Source organism: Larus michahellis, chromosome 7 (assembly GCF_964199755.1).
Source record: "Larus michahellis chromosome 7, bLarMic1.1, whole genome shotgun sequence".
In the NCBI taxonomy this organism is placed as follows: Eukaryota; Metazoa; Chordata; class Aves; order Charadriiformes; family Laridae; genus Larus; species Larus michahellis.
The window spans coordinates 43956917-43982945 of record NC_133902.1 but is presented as its reverse complement, the minus strand read 5'-3'; the positions used below and the strand labels follow the sequence as shown (position 1 = coordinate 43982945).

At 49.2% G+C, this 26029-nt stretch overlaps 1 protein-coding gene across 1 annotated transcript in view; it reads left to right on the top strand.

Annotated features, from left to right (window-relative positions):
- Window positions 1–26029, top strand: part of IGFBP2 (insulin like growth factor binding protein 2) — a 65420-nt gene that overhangs the window by 33763 nt on the left and 5628 nt on the right. Inside the window, exon 2 of the mRNA XM_074594567.1 lies at window positions 25060–25283. Within this exon, the coding sequence (XP_074450668.1) occupies window positions 25060–25283 (224 nt within the window). The remainder of the gene's footprint in view (window positions 1–25059; window positions 25284–26029) is intronic.

Sequence of the window (26029 nt, the reverse complement as noted above, 5' to 3'; positions counted from 1 at the left end):
ACATGGAGGTACGTGCCTCTGGACATCTGTACGTGAACAAACAGCTGTCTCAGGAAGAAATTCATTTGCCCTGGATAGAAATTACTGTGGATGGGAACTGGTTAGGGCAGGTTTACTTCAACAAAAGGTTGCATCATGCAGCCTTTTTTCCCTCCCTGTAGGCCATCTGGGGATTTCCTGGCTGATCCTGTTCATGCTGCTTTCCCTTGGTGCTTAGAGTTATCTCTAATAGGTGCTTGTGAGCAGCTGTGGTGGAAGAACGGAGAGCTGGCCTAGCTCATTAAGGGAAAATGGTTCATAGCAGCTAAGGTGATTGGGGGCATTAATCAGTGCCTTCAGTGGAAGATGGTGGTTAGTTTTTTTTTCTTTTTTCTTTTGATTACAGCCTACTGAAGGCACGATTAATCTGGTGAGGTAGGTGTATGGCTGTTGTATTCATGGAAGCAATGAAATAAGATTCTCCACTGCCCTTGGCAAGAGTCCTTTGCCCTGCTGTGTTGCTTCAGCAAGGCTCTCCCATCTTCCAGTCATTAGTCATCCTCTTGTTATTTCATTTTGTGTAAGAGATTATAACCAGCTGAGGAGATAGGGCAACATGAGAGAGCAGGCTGCATCATATACCGCTGTATTGTTCCTTTGTCTTTGCCTTGTCCCCCTTCCAAACCCATGGCCATCGAGACCATACAATGGAGAGCAGGCAAGAGCATTCTTTATGGTAGGAGGAGCAGCCAGTTCGAACTTGTGCAAGTCAAGTTGCCTAACCCTGGAGTTACACTATCCATTGTGGAAAAAACAAGTCTGGAGCCTGGGACTCTATTCCCAGCTCTGCCACTGATGCCTGTATGATCTTGAGCAGATGACCTTGAGTTGTTCCAGCTCGCCTGTCTGCTGTATGTAAGCATTGTGATGGTGCAGTGTTCGTTTCAGAGAACTTTGAAACCTTGATGCATTCAAGGAGAGTGAAGGCTGTGGGCTGGAGGACTTCTCCATAATGTGGCTGGTTAATGTGGCCTTTGAGTCAGCTAGGCCCCAGGAGGTTCAGCAGGAGTAGGTGGATTCGAGGGAGCTCAGCTTCTGGACCTGAACCTGAAGATCCATATTAGCTAATCCAGTCATGAAGCAATGAGATTAGGGGGGCTCAGCTCTTCCCTTAAAGCCTGACTGTTTTTCTTTGACGAAGAAGTCTTTAGAGACAAGATTATCTCTAAATGGGTTTGTTCAGCAAATTGTATGCTGGGACTCTGTTGTCCTGAAGGGACTTCAGGTCAATGTGTTCATCTTAAGTGATAACAACAGCATTTGACAAAGCGTAGAATTGGATTTATCATTTCTAGGAGGTAGTGTCTGACCTGTGCTCCTGGGGTCTTACGGTTCTTCCAGGGCCAAACCTTGGCCCCTCTGAAGCTGTTAGCTGACTGGGAGCAACTTTCTCCCCATGAGTAAATAGCTCATTACTGCCTGACTTTTCTGAAAGGCAAGTTGAAGACTCCAGTTGCCTGTTACGTGCTTAGGCTCACTTGTGTTTGGCACGTACACCTCTTTGATATGAAAAATGACTGGGCTGAGAAAATGCAAATCACTTTTGCAATATCGCTGATTCTTTTTGTATGGGAGGAAAAAAAGACGCACCCAAATCTTACCTGAAAGTCCCGAGTTTGAGGAGTGGCCAACCTCTGCCACACTCGGTAATGACGGTGGTTGGTGCCGAGTGAGAGACAGGAGTTTTCCAGCAGGTAACAAGGTGGTATGGTTAGGTGGATTGTGTTTGGTGCTGTAGGGAAACAGCTGCGTTTCCCCCGCCCTGCTGGGTGGTTTGAGGTGGGAGCCGTGTCAGGGTAAGCATCCAGTGGCAGCTGTCTCTCCTGGCTTTTGGCGTGGGGTCAGCTTTGCTTAAGCTGCGTAGCCTGAGATAAAAAGCAAGTCAGATGCACAGCTCAGGGTTAATGCCTGGGGTTGTCTCAGTTTGGGCAGCTGCAGTGCGTGAGGTTTTTTTTGTGAGGAGGCAATCTTTGGAGTGAGGCAGGTGACGTAATTACCACACTCCTTTTCCTCTCAAATTTCACTAAACAGTTCCAGCCTTTGCAGGGCTGAAGAAAGAAAGAAACCTGACTTCCCCCCCCCCCCCCCCCCCAGCTTTTTTGCTTTAACCTGTATGTGCAGAGATAATAGCGTGCCAAAATAAAGTGGAGTTATTTATGTGGCACTAAAAGCACAGTCAGTGTCAGAGCAAGGGTCTTGCACCTAAATATCTATTCAGTGTGGCTAGATGGCTGTCCTTGCCAGAGTTCCAAGGACTTCCTTCTATCTGCTGGCTTGATGCTAATAGTCATTCTGTCAAGGACGGGATTTTTATGATCCCTTTTTTATAGATGTGCACTGCTGGATAGAGTGATAAAATTACTTCTTCAAGGTCTCTTAAGGAGGGGGAAGCAGGGTAGGAGGGCTTGAATCCAATTCTCTTGAATCCCAATTCATGAACTTGGCCCTGAGACTGTTTATGGGACCTTCCTGGTGTCAGGATTGACTTCCCAGAACTCAGCTATATTGCACCAGTGTAAACTGCCTTAAGCAGATTATGGCCAGGGCCACATTAGCTGCTTTCAAGGACTTTACTGTGAAACACAGTGCACAAAAATTGGAGTGGGAGCAGGAACAAAGATGGTACTGAAAGCAAAGCTCTTTGGTCTCTCAGTGAGTAACAGAGTGGGCACTGGGACTTTCTTAGTCTACCGGAATCCATTTTTGTCTTAGTCTAATTTGTCCTCTTTCATTTGCGTTTCCTCTTTTTTTTTAGATAACATTGGTTTTGATGAAGAAACATGCCAGAGCCTGTGACTTCTATGACAAGTCCATTCACAGTCCCTCACATTGAGGCAACACTCCTGACTCCTCAAACAGACCAAAGCTGAGGACAGCAGTAGCAAAGACTCCTTCAGTGAAGGGTTTTTGTGGTGGTGGTTTTTGTGTGGTGGTGTGTTTTGTTTTCTTTAATAGTATCCTCAGAAAGGAGAAGGGTCTGGGTGGCTGTGATCAGAAGTCAAGGGCCGCAGAGTTGGTGACACCACAAGCACTAGCATGTAGACTATGTGGACTGGTAATGTTGTTGTCCTAGTTGTAGTAGGCTAAAGACATAGGCAAGGCAAGCTTTGTGGGCAAGGGTTAACTCGCTGGTGGCCAAGCTTTCAGGTACACAAGTGTGTCTGGAACAGAGACAGCCATCTTCAAAGCTACATTCAGTTTGAGAGCAAATACTCTGAGCTTAATGAGATAGGTTGATCAGGTAGATTGTTGGAGAGAAAGGTAATTCATACCTGCATATGAGAGGGGTGTTAGCAAAAAAAGTGCAGTTAAGGAAATTACCTTCTATGGGGAAGAGAGAGAGAACCTAACACCTATTGACGATGGGGTTAGCTGGGAGGAGGCAGGACAGAACTACTGCAGGCAATAAAGCCAATCTCCCTGTTGAAACCAGGATTTCTGGTATCTAGCAGGGTTATAAATGCTTGTTTCCAAGCTTGCCTTTTGAAGGTGTTTTATGGGTCTTTCTTGAGGACCACGGCCGAGAGGTCAGAGGTTGCCCAAATAAAGGAATGTGCCTTTTCATAGCATCAGTAGCTGAGTTGTGGGACTGCTTCCAGAAGATGCTGTCAACGCTTAAAATTTGTGAGTGCTCAAGAGGAGGCCAGGGAAGTTAATGGGGGCTAAAATCCCCTCAGTTTTCCATCTCCACCCACTTTTGTCTACTGTGGGAGGTAAGGCTATGTGGACCTGTGGTCTGAGCTGGTACAGTTGTTCCTGTGACGGGCTGGTTGTTTCAGGAGACATCCTGGTGAGAGGATCACTTGAAGGTATTCACAAAATACCTTAGGAGACTAAGTACCTTGGGAAATAGCCATGGGAGGATGGATAGAGCTGCTGACTTTGAAATGAGTGGTGGCAGGAGTTTTGTGGATAGATCTCTCTGTAATGTTATTAGAAAGATAAATGTTACCAAAATAATATTGCTGTGGGAACTTAGGAATGTATCTTAATATCTAGGAATACACATTGGCAAACACATTGTATTAATAAGGTAAAACAGATATTCCTGGATGTGACGACCCAGATTTTTTCATTAAATAGTAACAGCACCAGCGAATGGAGGTGCTATTTTAGGTTTTGTTTTGGTAACTAATGTTGATGTTAAAGGAGGGCCTGGTTGTACAGAGGAATCTTGGGCTTAGTGCTCATAAAATGGATTCCTTTTAAATTAAATGGAAGCCTAAACAAAAGTAGGTCTGGAGCTAGGATACTTGTCTTTGAAAGGGCAAACTTTGAAAAATGAAAAAACCTGGTGGGTGAAGTCATCTGGGCAGAGAAGCATGAGAACGTGAAGGCAGAGGATGCAGAGCCTCTCTCTAATTCAGAGGTGCAGAAACTATCTGGACCAGGGATCCCAAGCAAGGGAGGAAAACACGGCAGGAAAGGGCTTCAGGCTGAAGCTGGTGAATAGCCACCTTAAAAAGGATAGTTGGGATTAAACAGAGAGTCTGTAAGGAATGGGGAAAAAAAAGACTAATCGGCAAAAAAGCAATGTCTTGGAGGTCAGGAGGGGTAGGGATAAAATGAGAATTGCCAAAAGTCAAGCTGCGTTAGGCCTGGCAAAGGAAATTAAAACAAATAGCAACAGGTTTCTCAGCTATATAAATAAAAAGAGACTTGAAGCCGCTGTGCAGTGTGGACCAACTGGAGATTAAAGATTATCTAGGTATGGCTCTAGTATTAACCAAACTTCACTTCAGTGAAGCTGGAGGGGATGAGGACGTGGAAGCCTTGAAAATTGAGGGGAAAAATGAAAGTCAAAGGATTAAAGTGGTTGAAATTGGATGGAGAGCAGAGGCCAGGAACACCAACCCCACTTTCTGAAGGGACCAGGACAAAAAAAAAAAAAAATCACTGTCATGAATAAAAATGTTTAGGTCATGGTGGTAAATAGGAGACAAGGACACAGTTTTTAAGATTGCCAGTGGTGGGGGAGTGATCCAAACAGATACAGACCCATTAATCTAACTGACACTGTAGCAGATCTGGAAGACAGAGTAATAAAGGACTTGAAGGTAAATGCCAGACTGATGAAGCAAAGGTAGATCATGCCAGGCTGAGCTGTTACTTGTGGCCTGATTACACTACCCTTCTTTTCTGAAAAATCAGTTATCTGGTCTGTGTGACCTCCTGTGGAGCAGTACGTACAAATGCGTGTGAGAAAATACTCCTTTAAAATGGGGACAAGGGACCACTACCACTTCAGTTTGAGAAGTGGCAGGTGAGGGAGTGACAGTGCCTTGTGTGGGGATGGTGGGGTTTGGCTGCAGAGGACCCCAGGGACAGGATGTGAGGGGCACCTGGGTGTGGGTTTGCAATCACGGCCCTGGTGGAGACTGTAGGTGTGAAGGTGTTTGTGATCGCACTGAGTTCGTGTCATTGTCAGGGAGAGAGAAAGCTCAGGAAAACTCTTTAGAATAAATGATGTGGAGGGGTGGCAGGGTCAGGAACGGGATAAAACAGAATAGCACAGCGTGCCGGGATGGGCAGTAAAAGACCAGACCAGAGACTTTGATGAACAGAACACTTGCTAGTAGGATCCCTCAGTGGACAAGTGAGACCTGTGCGTCTTAATCAATCCCAGGGTGAGGATGGACTGCTACTCGAGTTCTGCTTTGCAACAACCACCCAGGCTCACCCTGTATCCAGAGAGAAGCATCCCACAGGGGGAGGGAAGCGTTAACCCCTCTGAAAGCAGCTGACAAGCCCTTGGCTGCAGTCGTGAGCCTGAAAAAAATGGATGTGGGCAGGCGCAGGTGCAGGGAAGAGCTCCAGGGGAGCTGGAGCGCTTGGCAGGGGAGGACTTGGCTGCTCCCTCGAGATACAGGAGGGAAACAAAGGAAGGGAGGGGAAAGAGCGCCATGAGTTAGAGAAGAGTGTTGGCATGAGGACAGCGTACCATAACTCGTCCCTAATAATATCCCATCAAGAAAACACGGCATCTTCTGCTGGCTGGAGCACTATCCTTCTAGGACATATCCTCTAGGGCAGGGCAGATGCTTTTCTGTTCCCAGGGAGAGTGCCACGATGTTGCTGGTGGCAAGTCCCACATCCAGTGGCTCAGGAGGCCCTCGCACTAGTCCTAGGAACGATTTTGGTTTTTCCCTTAAACAAGAATATATTTTTTTTTAATTTTTTGCTTAGTTTTATTTGTGGGCCCAGCAGGTTTTTTTTCAGTGCACAGGGAACCGTAGGGCTGACGTTGCCATGCTAACGTTCCTTTGGCTTGGCAAGAGGGAAGTTTTGTCACGGGAGAGTGGTTGTTAAAGATCAATATTTATCCACCAAATTCAAAATAAAATCTTGCTCTCAGAATTTGGGGTCTGGTTCAAAGTGCTCTTGGATCTAGGCTAAAGTACTGTTCCTCTTTGACAGTAAGTCACTGTACTGAATTTTCAAAGGAAATGGAGATGTAGAGATTTTTTTGCTGTCTTTGTTAATACTGTTTGCTAGGTGCAGGACCCCACTCTGTATGTTTTCTTTTTTAAAATAGATTTTATTTTTAATTGTAGCAAACCAAGCAGCATGACATACTCTGACCCAAAGCGAATTTCCATGTATTTATTTATTTACTGAGATTTTATTGCTCAGCATTTCAGGGTAACAGAAGTGTCCAGCGTGTTTGTTTTCTGTAGGCTCTCAAGTTTGCCCTGCAGCCAAGCCAAATTCTTCCAGCTTTGGGGGAAATTGAAGTGAGGAAATCTGTACTTTGTGACCTTAAACTTTCAATGAAAGGGGATTTGGGGAAAGGAGAAGCGGCAAGTGCTCAAAGAATGGATATTTGCAACAAGGAAATGGGGGAAGACTTTAAGACAAAGCCCTCGTACAATGCCATTAACTAGATAATGTGGTAAATTTAGGAAGCCCTTGATAGAGAATCGATTGCTAAATGGTAGGTATCAGATACATCATCTGAGGCCAACAGCCCCGGACAGAAAGAGGGAAAAGGATAGCTGGCATCTCTGATACTTTAATTGCAAATGAAACAAAAGCTGGCAGGCGAGAAATTGAGAAGCGTCACATGCCTTTAAGGTCTCCAGAAGGCTCTTCCCCAGCTTACAGTGGTCCTTTGTAGACTGCTGTAGAGTGATTTATGCCTGTGACTCAGTGAGGGTTGGATTTTAGGCATTTGCTTCTCCCCACCTCCAGCCTCTCTCTGCACAGCCGTGTGTTGCCTTTGGGGCAAAGGAGCAAGATGCACTTCAGCCTATTTATGGCTCATTCTACAATTTCATTCTGGGAACATCCCAGGGAGGCTGATGGCTGTTTCAGCGCCAAATATTCATCAGCCTTCTGCCACTTTCCAGTTAATTTGTCTGGATGACTCCTCCAGTGACTTCTCATATTTTCCACCACCTGATGCTTTATTAAGAGGTGGTTCCTTTGTCTGTCTCTGAGGCTGTTTTGTTGTATCAATGCTACCTCATTTCCTGTCTGATTTAAGGATGCTAACCTCATCAGTCATGGAAACTGATCAAGGCCATTTTTGTAAGGAATCATCATCTGGAAACCTCCATCCCATGCTCACCAGCTCCACGGTAGCAGGTCTGATCTGACCACTGCCCTTTTCTTTGGCAGAGGTACTTCGGTTTAGGGGTCAGCCCATGCGATGTCAGGTCTTCTCCTTGGTGCATCCATCTCTGATACTTTTTGGGTTCGTTTTTCACAGCTTTAAGGCCAGAAGGAGGGTTTCCCATCCTTAAGCCTGACTCTTGGTCCAGTTCAGACCACAGATTTTTGCTGTGTGAATTGCTGTTTTGACTAGAGCACTACAAAAGACATTCAATTTTTGACTTTAAAATCACTCATGACAAGCAATGCTATCACAACCCCTTTGTAAACTGTGTCAGTGGCTAATTCGTTGGATTGTCCATGACTATCTCTTCCAGTAAAGTCATCTCAGTAACAGTTGACTATTTGCAAGTGTCATTAATTCTTTTCTGTTCTTCATGTACTTAACCATAGGTGAAGTAAAATTTTCCCTGGTTGCTCTTTTTCCTTTTTAATGTCTTATCCGACCAATTTATCCTGCTTTCTTCTGTGGCGCTTCATTTCAGCTGTATTTTAGGAATGAAGAAGCAGCTCGGAGGGAATTTTCTCTACAGGTTTTATTCAGTTTTGCTTTTCATTATTGATTAGCAGTTTCCATTCTCCTCTTCTCTTACACTCCCTTAATAATAAATATTTATGCTGCCCCATCAATTTACATAGTATTATAGCAGCCTTCCAGTACCTAAAGTGGGCCTACAGGAAAGCTGGGGAGGGCCTCTTTGTGAGGGAGTGGAGCGATAGGACAAGGGGTAACAGTTTTAAAATGAAAGGGGAGATTTAGATTAGATATTAGGAAGAAATTCTTTACTGTGAGGGTGGTGAGGCACTGCAACAGGTTGCCCAGAGAAGTTGTGGATGCCACAACCCTGGACCTGTTCAAGGCCAGGTTGGATGGGGCTTTGAGGTTGGGGAGGTGTCCCTGCCCATGGCAGGGGGGTTGGAACTAGATGATCTTTAAGGTCCCGAACTGTTCTATGATTCTGTGGACATCAAAAGAGGCAGAGCCCTGCCCCACCAATCTCTGGTCTTTCCATGCACCTCCTGTGCTGCTGGGGGGGCACTGGGAGCAGAGATGATACAGCTTTGCTGGGGAGGACCCAAATACTGGAGGTGCTGAGTGCATTTTGCTCCTTTGGAGCTCCCTGGGAGTGGAAGACTTTCCTACTTCCCCTTGAAAGAGAGGGGAGGACATAACTGCTGGTGATATTTCATGCAGAGAGAGTGAAGTACTCTGGTAATTTGTTCAGCGTGTCTTAGAGGAGGCGGCCCATGCGGTGCATTATGCAGTCTGGTCTGTGTATGAAAATGGCAATTGCCATTAAAAACCCACCGATCTTTTGTTCTCTGTGTGTTGGGCTGTTGCATGATGAGACCCACTGACAAACTTGGCAGGCCTTGCTCAGCCTGCTGCATGGGGTCCTCCTCCGCTGGGGCAGAGGACCCAGCCCGAGCCCTGTGAAACTGGACCTGCCAACTCTGCTGTCTCGGCTGCTGAAACAAATCCTGTCTTTGAATGCTCCGTCCCTGCATAATTTGCGTTACTGCTCCCGTGAGGTGTTAAGTGCCACCAGTAACTCTTCACTGCTGCCTTCAAACCCTTCCCTCCGGGGCAACCTGTTTGCTGCTCCTCCAGGCACACTTTCTAAGAGATGCAGGAGGGAGACGTAGTGAAACAAGTCTGTAACTCGGCTATTGCAGCTTTAGGGATGTCACTGGGCTGGAAGAACTTGATGATGAACAGATCTGTGCCTGGGAAGGGCCAACACAGTGAAACCTGTAGAAATGAGATCAACCCAAGGATTTTCTTACCCTGGTATTCAATAGGAAGAGTCAAATGCAAACATGATGATGGCAAGCGCATGTGGCTGTCCATCTTGAGGCCTGTTCAGTGCAAACTGCGTTTATCTGTTTGCCAAGAGCAACACACTTTTTTCCCTTTAACCCTCAGCAAGCCTTCCCGCTTTCGCCTGGCCGACACATCATGGTTTATTTAGCAAAAGCAAAGCTAAATAAAGGCAGAGGGAGTGGAGTGAGGGGGGCCATGGCTGGGCTTTGTGAAAGGCAGGGATGGGTCAAGGGAGAAAACAATTAGGAAAAAGCAAGTGTTTTGGTGCAGAGTTTTAGAGTGGGGCTTGTAATGTTCAGTGGTAAATAGCCGGTTAATCAATGCCAGATTGTCTGTTGGACGTCCTCTTAATTACTTCAACCTGTGCCAGACACTGATATCCTTGAATCCTGAAAAATCCCATTAGAAGGTGCTTTCGTTGGGACCCAGCCAACATGCTTCGCAGGCTTTCGAGAGAGAGCAGCCCGTGACGAGAGCGAGCACCGATGGGCTGGGGCCGTCGGGGCAGTGGCGGGGTGGCACTGGAGGGGTCTCTCCCTGCGTCAGGAATACCCCGCGCAGCTTGTCAGGAGCTTGCAATGAATCCCTCGCTCTGGGGTGGTGTCCCGGCTCTCCAATTAGACAGGCAGCAGTAAGAACTGCTGCTGCTGCTGTTTTCCATGTGCCTTGGCTTTGTTCCTGTGCCCTCGGCTTGTGCCAAGGCCTTCTGTATTTGTGAAAAGGCCGGGCATTTTTTTTTCTCTTTAAAGAAGAGGTGTCCTGGCTCACAGCCCCTCGAGTGGGCTGCGGTTGATTTCGGAGGCATGATGGAGGTGTGCGTGGTACACAGCAGGTGCACCTTGCTTTCTGAAGGTCACCCCTTGGTTAAGGGACCACAAAGACCTGCACTTTGGTGTTTAGGTCTTTCTGCTGACTTGTTCCTGTGGGCTGAGATGGAGAGCTATGAATTTGTGAATAGGGGGAGGAATGAGAAGATCACTGTTTCTCAGTTTCATTAGGCATCCCATGAAAAGATCAAGCAGCACATCTTGGGGAGCAGGGCACAGAATTAAACCATGAAAGTCATTGCCGTAGGAAGCTGGAAATGTCCTGGATTTAAATGGCTTCTAAAAGGAAGTATAGAAATTCATAGAGGAATGGCTGGCTATAAAATATGAAGATCCATTGTGCGGCCTCTGGCTCAGAACATCCCTACGCCATTGGTTTCCAGAAGCAGAGGAAAAGATCAGCCCTTGTGCTCCTCCTGACATCTGCTGCTGACCACAGCTGTAGCTGCTGGTGGATCATGGAGATCGCAGCCCAATGCTGGAAGAGCACACTGGTGCCTTGGCAGGGAGACATGAAGAAGAGTCATGTGCTGGGGCCTCAAGCAAGCTGCGTGCAGCTGGGCAGGTCTGCGCTGCTCCTCCCTCAGCCTCTGCATCATGGTCAGCTTATATTTTGGTCTCGTGACTGCTTTGGTCTCCTCACAAGGAACCACCGCAGCCCGCTCCCTCTCTCACTGGTGAGCATCGCTGCAGATGCCCTCTGCTGTCCCCTCTCCATGGCTCTCAGTTGAAGGGGGGGTTAACATGGGTTCCATATAAGCCATACTTGGCTCATGGGTGCATGGACCCTGAGCAGAGGACACACAGTCAGAGGCTCTGGTTACCAGTTTTGGTTTTTATGTACTGCAGTATCTAAATTCTCTGCCTTCCCCACCTTTGGAAGATGGGGTGTCCTTGTGAGGATGACTTGGGTTGGTCTTCCCATGGGTAAAGCCCAGCTGGGTTCAGTTAGAAAGCCTAAAGAGAGATTTTTTGATAGGAAAGGTGTCTTTGCTTTGTGCATATAAGCCTTGTTGGAGGAAGGGAAAAGGACAGGGAGAGGTTTAGAAACTGAAATTTACTTACTGCCCTCCTCCCAAGGAATCTAGAAGAGCTTTTTTTAAAAAGAGCACCTTTTTTAAAGATGAGATTGTTTTCCTTTCCAGTGAAACAAGAGTGCCTGAGTAACTCTCAAACCCACAGCAGCACCCACTAACAGTTTGGGATAGGAAGTGCAGAGCTTAATTACGTTTTTGGCCCGCTTTCACTTCACCATTTAGATATTTCTTCTCCTGGGCTTGAAGTCTTGTTGGACTGGGGCAGGAAGGACCAGGGGTGCTCATTCGGCTGCTGCTAGTACGCCTTGCTTTTTGCTCGCTTCAGGGGTGGCTTTTGTGTTTAGACATCTGAGAAAAGATACCAGGCAGTGGGGATAAAAGATGGTTGGACTCGGCACTGCAGCATGAAATCAAACTGGAACGCAGCATTGGGAGAGCTGACAGTGCTTTGAATATCTTACTCTCGTAGGAAGGAGGACAGGCAGGACGTTGACGCCTGCTTCCATCGGAAGAGTTGAATGCCAGAGCTTCCAAGGTGTGACGCTGGCTGAACGGGTCTCCTTTGTGGGTGGGGGGCAGGAGAACAAGCAGGTGACAGTCAGGGCAGCACATCTGGGGAGATGACAGGTGGGAGCGAGGAACGTACCTGACAGGCATGAAAACCAAGCGGTGTCACTGAGGAGCTTGCTTCTGCGTGTCTGAAACAGATGGTGGGAATTGCTGCGTCACTTCCCATCCAGCCACTTACCCTGAAGCTGCAGTAGTCCTGGTTTCAGCAGGTCTTCCTGCTTGTAGCAGGTATAAAGCCCGTGGGCTGTATGTGTGGGTTGTATCCCGTGTGTTAGCAGCAACCGGTGTAATGCATCTGCTGTGCATTCGGTGCTCGGTGAAAGCCGGGCTGCCCACTGAGCGGTCCCAGCCCCAGTCTGCAGTGAGAGAAATACTGTCTGGGGCAGTGTTTTAAAGCCAGGCTTTGGAGACACCGCTGGTACCTGCCTGTGCCAGATCATGGCCTGAAAGCTCAGGAAAGACGCTGGGCACGGGTCCCTGGGAGGATGCTGCAGCCCAGCAGTGGTGCCCCGACTCCTTCCTGCAGGAAGGACCAGTCCCGTTGTTCTCCCAGTGTCTGGGAAGCACTTGGGGTGGCTTAGTGGGAAAATAGCCAACTTTGCAGCCAGTATTCCTCTCCGTTCCCAGCGACTGCGTGCCTGGCTTCTCCTTTTCACAGGGAAACACAAGCATCTTCCAGCGTAGGAGCTGGCAAAGGGGCTCGCGGGTAACCTTTCCTCTGTCTGGGGGCACGAAGGACCTTTGCGCTTCCTGGAAGGGATTTCAAGCGCCCCATGCATCGGATGCAGGCTTCCTGAGCTGGGCTTTTCTGTTCTTCAGGCCACCTGGAAGGATGTGCCAGAGGAGGCTCGCAGCGTGATTGTTTGTGAGCGGTAGCTGGCACTAGCGCAGCCTGCGCTGGGTGGATGGAGGGGGACGTGGGGGCTGTGTTTTGATTCTGCTTTTCCTGTTTGTTGTAACTTGGCAGAGGCAAAGTTTCAGAGACTGCAGGGGCAGCGAGATCCTTTTTCTTTTCTTTCTTTTCTCCCTGGCATGTACTGTGACACCTTTCGCCAGTAACTCTGATTTTTATTTTATTTTTTTCCCAGGGGGAGCAGAGGGACAGTGGGAGGGGGAATTGGTGTGTTGAGAGTCTGTAGCTTTGGAGCAGACATACCAGAATATTTAGGATGGGGTTCATTGTCTAGAGGGGAGACTTTTCCTAAAAGCAGCCCCCAGCAAGTGAGCAACCATCACAGGGGCTTTTGTTCCTGCTTCAGGTGGGGTTTCAGTGGAAAAATTTTTAAAAAGGAAGAAGGAAAAAAACCAGACCCAAATGCACAAAACCCTCTCCCCAAGGCCTGCTCAGCAAATGGAGATAAAGCAGCAATAAAGTCAATTGCTCAATTAAGCCAGATGTACGTGCTTTAAAGCACTAACAGATGTGGCAACAGTGGCTCTAATGAAGTGGAGTTTTATGGACCGAGTGCGATGGAGGCGGGTGCGTGTGTGCCTGCGCTTCCTGACGGGGAATGGTGCAGCCCTGCTTTTGTTCTGGGGGCTGATGAAAGCCCTCGGAGGGTATGTGGGTGCTCGGGATTGATGTTTCCCACTGTCCTCTCAGCTCCTGCCCCCTTGCCTTCGGAATGGCTGCAGTTATGGCGCTTTTCAGTTGCGGTGGTCTGTCTGAGAGCAGCGAGGGTGGGTTAATTATAGCACTCCAGGGCAATTTATCTAATGACAGCCTCCCGTCTTAGTGCTCCCAGGAGGTTGTGGTGGTCCTCTTGATGTGCTTCTTCCCCAGACCCTATGCCTGGGGAGTTACATGCCCTTAAATGACTGCCACATTTTGTTTTGCAAATCTGGGGGTTCAAAAATGCAGCAGAGAGCTGTGAGATGCTTTCGGCTGTAAGAAGATGGATAAAGGCCGGGTAGAACCTGTTATTCGCATGCTGTACAACACCTGCAATGTCTAGGGTGAGTGATACCTGCTGCAGAGCAGCTGGCTGGGTTTTGGCTGCGGAAGCTCAGCTGGGCCATGCTTAGACCATGTCCAGGGTTTGTTGGGAGAGGGACGTAAACATCAGTATGCCACAAGCTAGCTGAAGCTGTCCAGCATTTTGGGATTGAGCTCCATGTGAACACCTATCCCACTTGAAGCCAGGGGATTCCCCAGCATTTTCTTGCAGAAGCTCGGTGTTTTAACTATTTGGCTTGTTAACACAGGCATGGGTGGTTTGCTGTAACTGGGGGGCCACCCCACCACCACATACCGGCAGCTCACCCTTTAAAGGGCTCTTTGCCACAGGCCTGGGTATCTTCCAAGCCTTAAGGTGGTAGCCAGATCCTCCCACCAGGAAAGGGGTGCTGTGTAGATCAGGTGCATGGCAAACACTGGGGCACTGGCGCTGGGCATGCTGCCTGGGTGTGCGAGAAATGCTGTCTGGAGCCCTTTGAGCAGAAAGCTGACTGTTGCACATCTGAGCTTCCCTTCCAGTGGTTTAGCTGGCTTATCGCATCTGTCTCCATCACTCTGTGTTTTGTGGTGGTCTGTTTTTTAAGCTTTGCGATGCCTCTCTCCTCCTTGGGAATGCAGCCGACTGATGTTCCCCTTTCTTTTCTTCCTTCCTCTACCACAGTTTTATGACTCTCTCTTCCTGCCTTTTGCTCAGCGGGAGTCTGCATGCTCCTGAGGCTGGAGCTTGGGCAACTTCATGGGTGGCCCAAAATACAGAGTCGTTTGGAAACAAAGTGAGATCCAGCCCCTTTATAAAGGCAAGAGACCAAAGCGATGACACAGCAGGGCGAAGCAGCAGGCTGCCTTGCACTGCTTCCCTCCCACCTGTGTGGGAGGAAACTTCCCCTGCTGAAGGCCAAGTGACATTGGTCTGGCCATGCTGTAGACTCTGGAGGTTGGAAGTCACCAAAGGACCATAAAGGTGACTTGCATTACTTGCGTGTGCATGGCTGTTGTATGCCATAAACAGTTATTACAGATCAACCGATCTGCAGTAAATTGCTGCTTTCTGGTAGCCTGTCCACAAGTCTGAGCCCTTCACGGCGTTACTGCATGTGCGCGTGTGTCATTGAGCAGTGGGACAAATCCACGGGTCTTAATTTTGGCAAAACTCCTCTTTATTTCAATAGCAGTGCTGTATCAACTAAGAATTCATGCCTAGAGAGAGGCAGTTGCCTTATGTCAGTAAATGCACATAGCAAGATAAATAGTATACGTGCACAATAAATACACATGCAAGACCAGGTTCAGTTTCTTCTCATGCTGTACTCTAACATGAGGGTTCAAATTCAGCTCTGCCCCTACCTGGGAGAGGGATAAAACAAGGGTTAACAAAATCCAGCAAAGTGACTGCAAAACCGAGTGAAATATTGCCCCAAGAACAGATGAACAAAGTATTTTGACATAACCTGAAACAATTGCAAAGTTGTTTAGCTTGAACATCAAACAAGCAAAAAAACACGATCAACTTGGGGCTTAAATGTGGGATATGGTAACTCGGTAATAGCCCTAATGAGGAGGGAATGATAATGTCTGTGAGCGCTGGAGGCGGCTGGGAGATGCTGGGGGGCAGAAGAGACTCACAACTAAATTACAGCAGATACCGCCTCTTTTCCACCTACAGTGCAGTGCTCTGGTTTTATTGGGAGGCAATTGTGCTTTGTCCCTGGGGAATGCAGGTTCCTGGGGAAAAAGCAGTCACAGGGTTGGCTTCAAGGCTGGTGCTTGGCGAGGCGGCTATGATGGGGACTGTAGGTCCAGCAGACCTTGAAAGGACACTGGTGGTAATTGCTGTTGGGCTCTGGCAGGGTAGGAGGAGAAGGTAGGAAGGAATTATCGTAATAATAGTGCGTTTTTCAAAAAGGCAGACTTTGAGGAAATGCGCAATGAGATCTGGGTGGGTGGTGAGGGGAGCCCTGGACTGAGCTGCCATCTGGAAGATCGACTGTGGAAAAAAGTGAGATGTTATTTAAAAACTAGTAATACAAATGGCTGAAGTTCATTCCATTTGCGTGCAATAGTCATAATAACCGGAGAAGCCAATGTGGCTGAGAAGGGCGTGGAGCAATACCGGAGATAGGCGAGAGAAGGCTCTCGCAGGCAGGGTGGGGCACTGCTCTGACCTTTTGGGGGTTTAAAGTATTTTTTTGCTTTACTTGCAGTATGGTTTTTTTTCCTCCTGATTTTGAAGCTCTTCCACCTTTCAACTGGGCGGAAGGTTGGACTTTTGGCTGCTCTGCACACAGCCTTCCCATAAGGTGTGCAGAAATACTCTGCCGTAGGCTCTTCTGGTCATGTCCTGTTCAGAGTCGCTTCCCCACCAGCTGTTGGTCTTGATGGGGGTTGTGAACAGGCACCAAAGGGCTTCCAGAGCCAGAGGACATCTTCCTGGTGAGCTAAGCCATCCCTGAGGAGCTAGAACAGGCAAAGGGCATTGCCAAAAACAACCCCATGACTATCTCCTCTGGCTTCTCATATGGTAAAGACCACAAAATTTCCCATAGCCACCTCTCCTTGGGACAAGATGTCTTGTATTTAGCTAAAGCACCCTACCCATGAGACACATTACATGGGTTTGGAGACCCCAATGGGCAGATGGGAGCACTTCCTCCAGCAGCACATCTTTCCTCGGTGCAGGTCCAAATTGTTTTTTGACAGTCGCTCTCCAGCTAACTTGGTGTTTGCTTGTCACTGCCTACACCTCAAAAGGTATTCATCTTAAAATAGGAGAAGAGTCGGAACAGGTCCTGTATATTACACTTTTTCCAAAAATGTGTAAGGGAGGCAGAAATGTTTAGTGTGAATTCGGAGAAGGGTTTCTTGTTTGTGACTGTGTGTCCATCGGATCATCAGTCCTTCATCAGCCCTTTCTGGCGGGCTGCAGAGTGTCGTACCTGGGAATCAGCCTTGTTGGGATTCACAGCTCCTGTAACTCTGCCAGCCTCTGGCTCTGCTGCAGGAGAGGGAGATGCAGCATCCCAATGCCAAACAGAGATCATCTAGATAATAATTAACATGCAGTCACCCTCATGGAGGCTGCGGTAAGGAAAGCTTGGATAGTCCGGACTGTGGGATGCAAAAGCCCCAATGGGCTTGGACTTGGGCTCAGAGATGAGCCTGTGTTTCCTAAAACATACCAGGGAAATAAAGGTAATTCAAACACAGCAGTAAAACCTGTAGGAAATGAATGAGGTGTTTTTGTGGTCTGGTTTTGTTATGGAAATTGATAGGAACTGAGAATTTAGGAGCTGAGCTTATCCTGGAAGTCAGTGCAGGCTTTTTGGGGTGGCTGGGGCACGGAAGGCCATATGGCTGCGTGTGAGTGACTGGGGAAGGAGAGCAGAGACTTGGCCTGGTAAGCTTAATGGCTTGTTTCATTCAGGCAGAAGCCCCTAATGACTAAGTAGCAGCTCCTCTGGGGATTTTACAGATGGGGTCAAGGTCAAATCGGGAAGCTGCAGTGCAATTAATTTAAGCTTGGAAGTGTTTTCAAGTTAATTCGTTTGGTTCTGCTGGGAAGGTTGCAGCTTTGTGGAGGGCTAATCGGAGAAGCGTGTTGAAAGGGCTGAGATACGGTTCACTAACAAGGGGGAATGCTTTTGTGGTGGCAGGGAGCTCGGAGAGCCTCGCGCAGCAAAACCTTGCAAACACGTTAAGGTCCTTCCCCTGCGGGAGCTGCCTGCACACGTGTTGAAGTTAAGCACATGCTCAAAACCACTGTCATCAGCCACAGGAGGAGACCCTCTGGCACCTCAGCTTTTAGGTGAGTCCGGAGAGTCTCTGCTGTAGGTGCACCTTGGGATGCTCAGCAGCCCCACGCTCGGGGGAAGAAGCGGGTGAAAGAAAAGCAGGCTTGCAAGTGGAAGCTGGGTTGACTTGAAGTGTCCCCCTGCATTTTTGAGGGACCTGAACAGCTTTTTCCCTTATCGTTCTTGGCAGGCAGCGAGCGGCTGGCGCGGGAGGGAACAGGATGTCGCAAACACCGCTTGCAGGCTCGCTGTTGGCAGGAGGAGGGCTGGAGCAGACCTTCCCCAGTGGTGGTTTGTCCTCTGCTGGGCCCACACAGAGTGGGCTGGTGATATGCTACGCAGCCCATCAGTCGAATCGTTTGGAAAGAAAGCTAACAAAACAAACCCTGCTATTTTATCTCTCTTCAGCCTGGCTGCACATTTCCATGAAATGGTGGAAACTTACTATTTTTGAGAATTCTGTTCCTGTTTGAGATGTAGCTGGCATTTGCTGACGTGTTTGTAGATATATTGGGAGGTGGAGGAGGAGGAGGACTAATAGGGAGACAGGCAGTCATGCAAACACATGCACATGCAGAAACACATAGAGGCAGGCTGTGTTATTGCACAAGTCCTGTATCCTTGGGAAACCAGGCTACAAACATGATTTAAAAAAAAAAAAAAGGCTATTTGAAGTAAAGCCCAGGGGAAGGGACATCTCCATCCCTCTTCCCTCATCTGACATCAGCTCCACTTCAGTATCACTTCTGTGCTTGCTCCAGGGTGCCAGAGGAGTTTGTGTGCAAAGGGCACAGGCACAACTGTAGGGTGCTGTGCAGTGGGTAATAGGTTTTTCTCTGGCTCTGGACCTAGGTGGATGGAGGAGGGCAAGTTGCTCTCTCCAGCCACCAGGAACGGGCAGAGAAAAGAGAGCGAAGCAGGCTGCTGAAAGCTGCGCTGCTCCGACTCATGTCCCCGACACTTTGCAGGAGCATAAACCATTTCCTGCGGGATGCCCGAGCCAAAGGAAGGCACTGGGTGCCCCTTGGATCACCCCTTGGTGCCAGCCGCTCAGGGCAGGGAGAGGAGCTTGCTAAGCAACCCCCCGGCCAGAACATGCCGTTCCCTCCCCAGTCCTGCCCTCCCTGCTGGTAGAGATGGGCTGAAAAGATCTCACACCAAAATAAAGGGTGTTTGCAGAGCCCCAGGGCTTTTGGCCCCAGGGGATCTGGGTGTTTTGTGGACAGCTTATCAGAGAGGTAAAACAAGCTCTTGGAGACCAATGCAGGAATTTTCTGGCTGTGGTGTACAACTGCCTCGCTGTTACTGATCAAGTTGGTGTGATGAAATAACCCTGGGGAGCGCAGGCAGGCAGGGAATCCCGGGAACCTGCCCTGAGGAGCTCCTTGGCAGATGGAGAGATGCTCTGTGCTGATCTCCATCTGCGCGTCTTGTAGGAGCCGGTGGTTCTGAGAGATTTGGGAGGCCAGCCTTCCTGCCAGCCCTCCCAAAAGCTGGGTGTCACGGACACCCCTGGGCTGCCCAGGAATGCTGGCTGTGCGTCCTCTGCCACCAAATCAAGTGCTTAAACATCCACGTGTCGCCTGTGCAGAACCAGATGAGGCTAAGCAGAACAGGCTGCGGGCTGGAGAGAGGGGACCAGGAGAGGTATGGGGGCACCCCTGTAGTTGAATCCAGAAAGGGATCATGCATGATTCCTCCCCAGTTAGGCCTGTCAGTGGCTATTAAACCCAGTCTAGATGCAGCCTTTGGCTCCTGAGCTGCTGATTGCCAGGAGGAGAGCTGGGGAGGGATTGCTCTGTAATTGTGTCCTTTCTTGTGCTCCTCCCCTGAGCATCTGCTGTTGGCCTTTGTGAGAGATGTTCTCCTGGGGCGGGGGGGCTTCTTCTCTGCTCTGCATCCTTTTGCATCCCTTCTCCTCCCATCGCCACCTCCTCTACAGGACCCATTGCTTGTGCTCCCTCTGTGGCATTTCCCAGTCACGTTCTTTTTTGGTTTTTTTTGGTCTTGGGTTTTTTTTTGTGTGTGCAAAGAGTGAAATTTGAGTGGCTGCTTTGGTTTCGTCTGCCTCCGGAGAGCTGCATGTAGCGCAACTTCATTGTGCCTGGGGCCAGACCACGTACCATACCGGTGTCCCCCGCGTTTCCTCCCTGCCGCCAGCTGAGCGCTGAGGGATGCTGCGCCCTGGCTCAGCGCTTTGCAGTTTGGCAGCCGTAATCAGCAAACTCTGGGTCCCTTTTTGGGGTAGGATGGGCCAGAGGGCCTGGGGGGGACTTTGTTCTTGGCAGCTCCTGCTGCGAGGAAATTGCAACGCCGGTATAATCCCTGCTGGCAAAAGTTTTCTGAGGTATCTGAGCTCCAGGTCAACAACACCCACACCAGAGCTATTGCACCTGAACCTTTGCCCAGGGCTCTCCTAGAAATACTTTGCAGACTCATGAGGCAGAGGTCACCGGGGCTGTGGTCGGGGTTTGTCTGCTCCATCCCCACCTTTCTGCAAGAAATTCTCTGGCCATGGCTGTTGTGCATGTTAAAGGTCAGGTTTAAAGGCTCTGTCTGCTCTCTCAGGCTGCGAAGGACAAGTGCTGGGCTCCTGGCAGCCTGGGACAGGCAGCTCTGCTCCTTAAAATAAAAAGTGGCAAGCAAAGCCCAGAACAGGGGCTTAACTTGTCCTGAAATGGTAGAACTTACAGCCACAAGAGGCTGTAAATCCTGGAGGAAAAGAAAAAAAAGCTAGACAGACACGCAACGCTGCTCAGGGTGAATAATCACTCCCTGGATGCTGCATTCCCGCAGCCCCAAGTGCTCTCGCCCCTGCGCACTGTGCGGTGCCAGGGCAGGAGCGCGCAGGCTCCTGGGTTTGCTCATCGATTCCCTGCCCTTTGGACAACGCTCACAATTTTTTCCATGCCTTTGTTTTTTACCGTGCGCAACCCAGGATGAACACCTCTCTCTCCAGGGTAATTAATGAACTGCAAAGCACTTTGATGTCTTCAGAGGGAAAAGTGCTGGCACACGGAGGCTGTGGTTGCTGCAGGAGGGAGATGTAAGCCCCGTCCAGCCTGGGACACAGCCGGGACCTGAGTCTAGCGGGGCTCTGGGCAGGTTGTTGAAGGCCACTTGGGTGAAACTTTCTGCGAGTCTGGGACCTTAATCAGCACTTAAACACTGTGCAAACACCCTGGAACAGATAAGCATGTGAAACCCTGCGGGAAAGCTGTCGTCGAAGGAAAACAAGAGCCGAGAGAGAGCAGCGCTGGAGAGGGTGGCTGCGGTCCTTGGCATGGTGCATGTTCCCCGTGATACAGGCTGGCCCTCTCGTGCTAAGTGAGTGCTACTGGCTTGATCCCGTCCCACAGCCCAGATACGCTTCGGGGCTCTTCAAAGGGATAGAGATGTATTTTTAACTTCAGGCAGCTGCCTTTTTTTGTGTGGTGCTTTTTTCTTATTGTAGCTCTGGAGGTGGCAGGTTGTTTTCAAGCCCCTCTGTTCCTCAGCTGTCTCAGTGGAGGTGCCTAGAGGTCTCAAACCAGATTCCCCAAAATTTCAGCGCTAGAAATTGGTAGCCGCTTTTGAAACTGTTGGCGAGACTGTGCAGATGTTAGCTGATGGCCATTTGAACACGCTTTCACCTCAGCCAAGTCCTCGCCCCATTGAAGCCAATGGGATTTTTCCTTGAAAAAGGCCATAAAGAAGTCATTTTCTTGGCATGGAGAGAGGTGTTTCATGGGCTCCACATCAGTGTTCAGGAGAACTTCAGCTATCTGCTTTGATTCCTGCCACACTTGTCCCACCCTGCACAAAGTGCTCTACCTTTTGATCCAAAATAGCACAGGAGATGTTTTCCACATGCCATAGGAAAATGGAAGAACTATAAAACTTAATTGTTTTGGAGTTTGGCACCACGTCGTTCACAGATATATTTAGCGTGAATTGAAATTGGTCAGCAAAAGGGCGTTTGCCAGGATGACAAACGGATTAGGGTTGTATATCTGAGGCAATTGCATACCTGCCCATCCCACGCCGGTAGGGTTGATGGGTGTCTTAATTGGTTCATGGATAGTCATAAGCAAGCACGCCCAATTTGCTTCTTTTGGGCAGTGTTAAAAAGCATTATCTGGCCGTAAAAGGCGTTGCTTGGCTCATGGCATGCTCTGTGTTCTCCCAACCTTGAGGCTTGATGTCTTCACTCTTAAGGCTTGATGTCTTCACTCTTGTCATTGCTACTTGTCCCGTTTGCTCTTTGAAATGTGGTCTGTCACACCTGATGCTCCTGTGTGCGCAGCTCATCTGTGAAGGAAATGCTGGTGCTTTGCACATGGGGCCAACTTATTCTGTCCTGTCTCCCTTTCCCCAGGGATGGAGCCATCCCTGCAGGCCCCAAGTCAGGAGAACTCATCCTAAGAGCAGCACCAGGTTTGGGAGAGGAAAAGCTGTGGTGGGGCTCTGGCATCAGCCCCATGTGGATCAAGCCAGCTCAGCGTCAGGGCGACGGTACGGCTCCCTGTGGCTGTCTCGGCCTTGGGGAGGAGAGCTTGCAGTCGATAGCAGCTAGACCTTCCTGGCCTCTGCTCCAGCCTTGCTCCTGTGATGGTGCCCGGGGAGCCAAGACCGATCTCTCCTGCCCCTGGGTGTGTTCATGCACATGGGCTTGCACACTCTGCTCCCTTCGGTGGTTTTCTTTGGGCTGACATTTGTTAGCATTGGAAAGTGAGAAAAATGAGCGAAAATATTATCAGAAGCAGGTTTTGTGAATGAATCAGCCGACAAGAGGCTTACCAGCTCGCCTTCATTTACTAGTGCAGTGCTTATTTGGGCAGATGTCTATATATTTTAGTTGGAGGCAGGAGGGAGTGAGAATCGATGGGGGAAGGCACTGCTTCCAGTTTGCTGCTTTTCCGTCAGTTTGTACCACTGGTTTTCTCAATGAAGCAGGGGACTGCAAAGTGTCTGAGATGCTGCCCTGCTGCTGCGCTTGTTCTTCTGCTGTTGACAGCTTGGTGGGACACCAGGGAGAGGGGCACAAAAGACTACTGGAAGGCTAAAACCCTCCTAAGCAGCTCATTGTGGATCAGAGCCTGGCCAGCCTTGCCCGTCTCTTGCACGGTGCTTTTTCATTTGATCCTGTCTGAAGGGCGGCCTCATGGCCTTCTCTCTTCTCACTATGTGTTTCTAATTAACGGGGAGACTGGTGTATAAACAGAAGATTCCTGCTCAAAATATTCCTTGTCCGGCTCCTAGGATGACAGCCAGACAGCAATCGCCAGGCAGCAGCCCAGACTTCGAGCTCGCGCATCTGGCTATCAAACCTGGTCCCAGTTCTCATCTGGAACCAGTATTGAGGAAAGTCATGGACTTTGCCAGCTTGGTTTTGCCCCGTGTTTGCTTTTCAGTTGCTACCTAAGCAGCTAAAAACCTGCAGACCAAATGCATTTAGTATTTCTGGGAAGTGGGATGGTCCCAGTATTGGGAGATCCGAGGCCAAAATGGTGAGGAAGTTCAAAAGTATATTAGACAAATCCATTGAGGGATGGGCCTGTCGGTGGCTTTTAAATCCTCTGGGTCAGTTGCAGTCTCCAGCCATGAAAGTGCTTTTACTGCTGGTCCGCAGTACAGACTGGGAGTGGTCCTTCCGACGTGTGTCCCCGAGCAGCTGCTGGTGGTCTCTTGTGGATGGCGTGTTGGGCTGGGGTGGCTCTTTGATCCAGCTCACTTGGGCTGTTCTCTTGCCATCAGTCTGCAGGCATTTGCTGAGTAAGTTCAGACAAAATTCTTCTTGCAGTTTACCGTGTTGAGCTTGGGGTTGTCACACCTGAAAAGAGCTTGGAAAGCTGTGGCAGAAATAAAACCCTTGCCATTATGATTTTTCACTCTCTGTCATGACAGTAGAGCTATGCTTTGACAAAGCATCACGATGCAGCTTCTGAAAAAAGGAAATGTTAAAAATCTTTAAATGCTCTGTGTGTTTGGTCTTCCAAGAAGCAGGAGGGATACATAAATTAAGCATTGTTACGTGAGCTAAAGCATTGCTTGCCTTCTGTCATGCACAGTTTGACGTGATTTCTTTACTTCTATATACGTGCCTGAACTCTGGAGCGCTGGAAAGCTGAAACTGGAGGTGCCAGAGAGAATGCTGATGTGGGGAGGCTGGGTGCTACAGTTCCTCCTTGGCATGTGCTAAAGGACACTTCATGTTTGTCACCACTGTAGTACCAGAATGGTGTGCTCTGTCACTGGTATGGGACCTGTGGAGCTGCTGAGGAGCTCCTGTACACAGAGACGTACTTAGCCTGGGTTATTGCAGCGAGAGGTGATGTGTGTGCATGGGTTGAATCATAATTTGGACTGGAAAGAACCTCTGGAGGTCTTGGTCCAAGCCCCTGCTTAAAGCAGGGCCAGCTTCAATGTTAGATCCGTATACAGTTAGACGTGCTTGCTCAGCCAGATCAGACCAGGCACCACGGAGGGGTCAGCTGTCACCTTCTGGGGTTCTGGAGCAAGCAGGAGGAATTGAGATCTGTCCTCATTGCCACTGCAAAGTCCAAAGGGACTTTGCAGCATTGCAACCATCGTGTCCTACTTTGGCAAGGGTTGCTCTTAGAAAAGGCACCCAGTGAACTGCAAAAATGCACAAAGCAGAGAGTGGAGGAGGTGGAAAAAGTCCAGTGTTCAGCCCCAGATTTCTGCTATCTGATTTTGAAATGGCTGATCTAGCTGGGGGTCTTGTGGCTTGGAGCAGTGGCAGAGTTGGGCCCAGGACATGTGGGGCTGTTCCACGGTCAGCAGAAGTGGCCAAATGCAGAAGTAGGTAGAAGATAAATGAGTAATGCACTGTATGACAAACGACGTGAAAGACGATACGGCAAGGAGGATCACTGGAATGGCAGGATCTCCGAGGGAAATTAGGGTGGCCATAAAACAGAGGCAAGGCATTTTTGAAAGTAGGCCTGAGAATTTATTTTAGCACATTAATATTGAGTAAGTATTCCTGGAGATACTCTGGGGGATGATAGATGGACTCAAGGTATTGTTACTAATCACTGTGGTTTTAAGTTTTGGAGCCGAAGTACACTTGGCATCCCTAACCCAACTGGACTTCTGATGGGAAAATTACATTCTTCGGGAAGTAATTTAGAAGGTCAAAGAAAAACCAGAAAGAACTTCTCCAGCAGTGATTTCCCCTGCTCTCTAAACTGTCTTTTAGTGTGGTAATAACTCCAGAATGAAAGGATCTATTCTCACCTTCCAGATGAAAGGGCTAATGCAATTTAAAATTTTTGCATGCAAGGATTTTTATGGCTTGGTAACCAGCCATTCTTGAAAGCGATCCAGGACGGGATGAACACGTGAGGGAGTGCCTGGTTGAGCTTGACCCTTTCCTTGTCTGCCCCGTCTCCTGCAGATAATGGCGATGACCGGTCCGAGAGCATCCTTGCTGAGAACCATGTGGATGGCACCACAGGGATCCTGAGTGGAGCCGGTGGGAGGAAGCCTGTGAAGACAGGCATGAAGGAGCTGGCGGTCATGATGGAGAAGGTGAACGAGCAGCAGCGGCAGATGGGCAAAGTCGGCAAGCCCCATCACAACCACGAGGACTCGAAGAAGTCACGGCTGTCGACGGGCAGGGTGAGAGGGCAGGGGTTCATGGGGAGCTAATGGAGGCCACTGCGGACTCACCAGGGAAATGCTGAATGCAAAAGCCTTAGTGACATTTGTAACAAACGGTCTTAAAAAGAAAAAAAAAAAAGAAAGAAAAAAGGAAAAAAGGGGGGAGAGAAAAAAAGGGAAAGCAAAACGTTTGTTTTGGCCTGAAGTTGAGGCCGAACACACCATCTGATGAACTTTGATGTGCTGGCAAGGAGGTGTTATTTTCGTTGCAGCTTCACCTCCTGACAGCAGAGCCGGAGAAGGGGGGTCCTGCTGGCTCGACACCTACCTCCGCAGGGGTGCGAGCCTGCCCTTTGCCCACGGACGGGCTTTCTCACACCCTTTTTCCCTAAGCAAGTGCCAGGGATGGCCCAAGGGGATTTGGGGGGTCGCAGGGTGTCTGCCTGCTGCAGGGCAGCCCCGGTCCAGGTTGAGGGGGGGGGCCCAGAGCCCCCGAGGATGGGCTGTGGGGCTGTCACATGGCAGGGAGAGTGCCCGGAGTCCTCCCTGTCCCCTTCTTCCCCGTCCCTGTCTCTCTACCCTCCAGTCCTTGGCCGTGGTTTCCCTCTAGTGGGCAGCTTGGTCAAGGCAACTAGATGGGATGGGGATGGAAAGCCACCCCGAAAGGTCCATAATACATATCTGTATAAACATATTGAGTATTTATATCTGGGGAGTGCAGGGACAGAAAGGGGCTTTAAAAGAGTCCTCACCCCCTCCAAGGA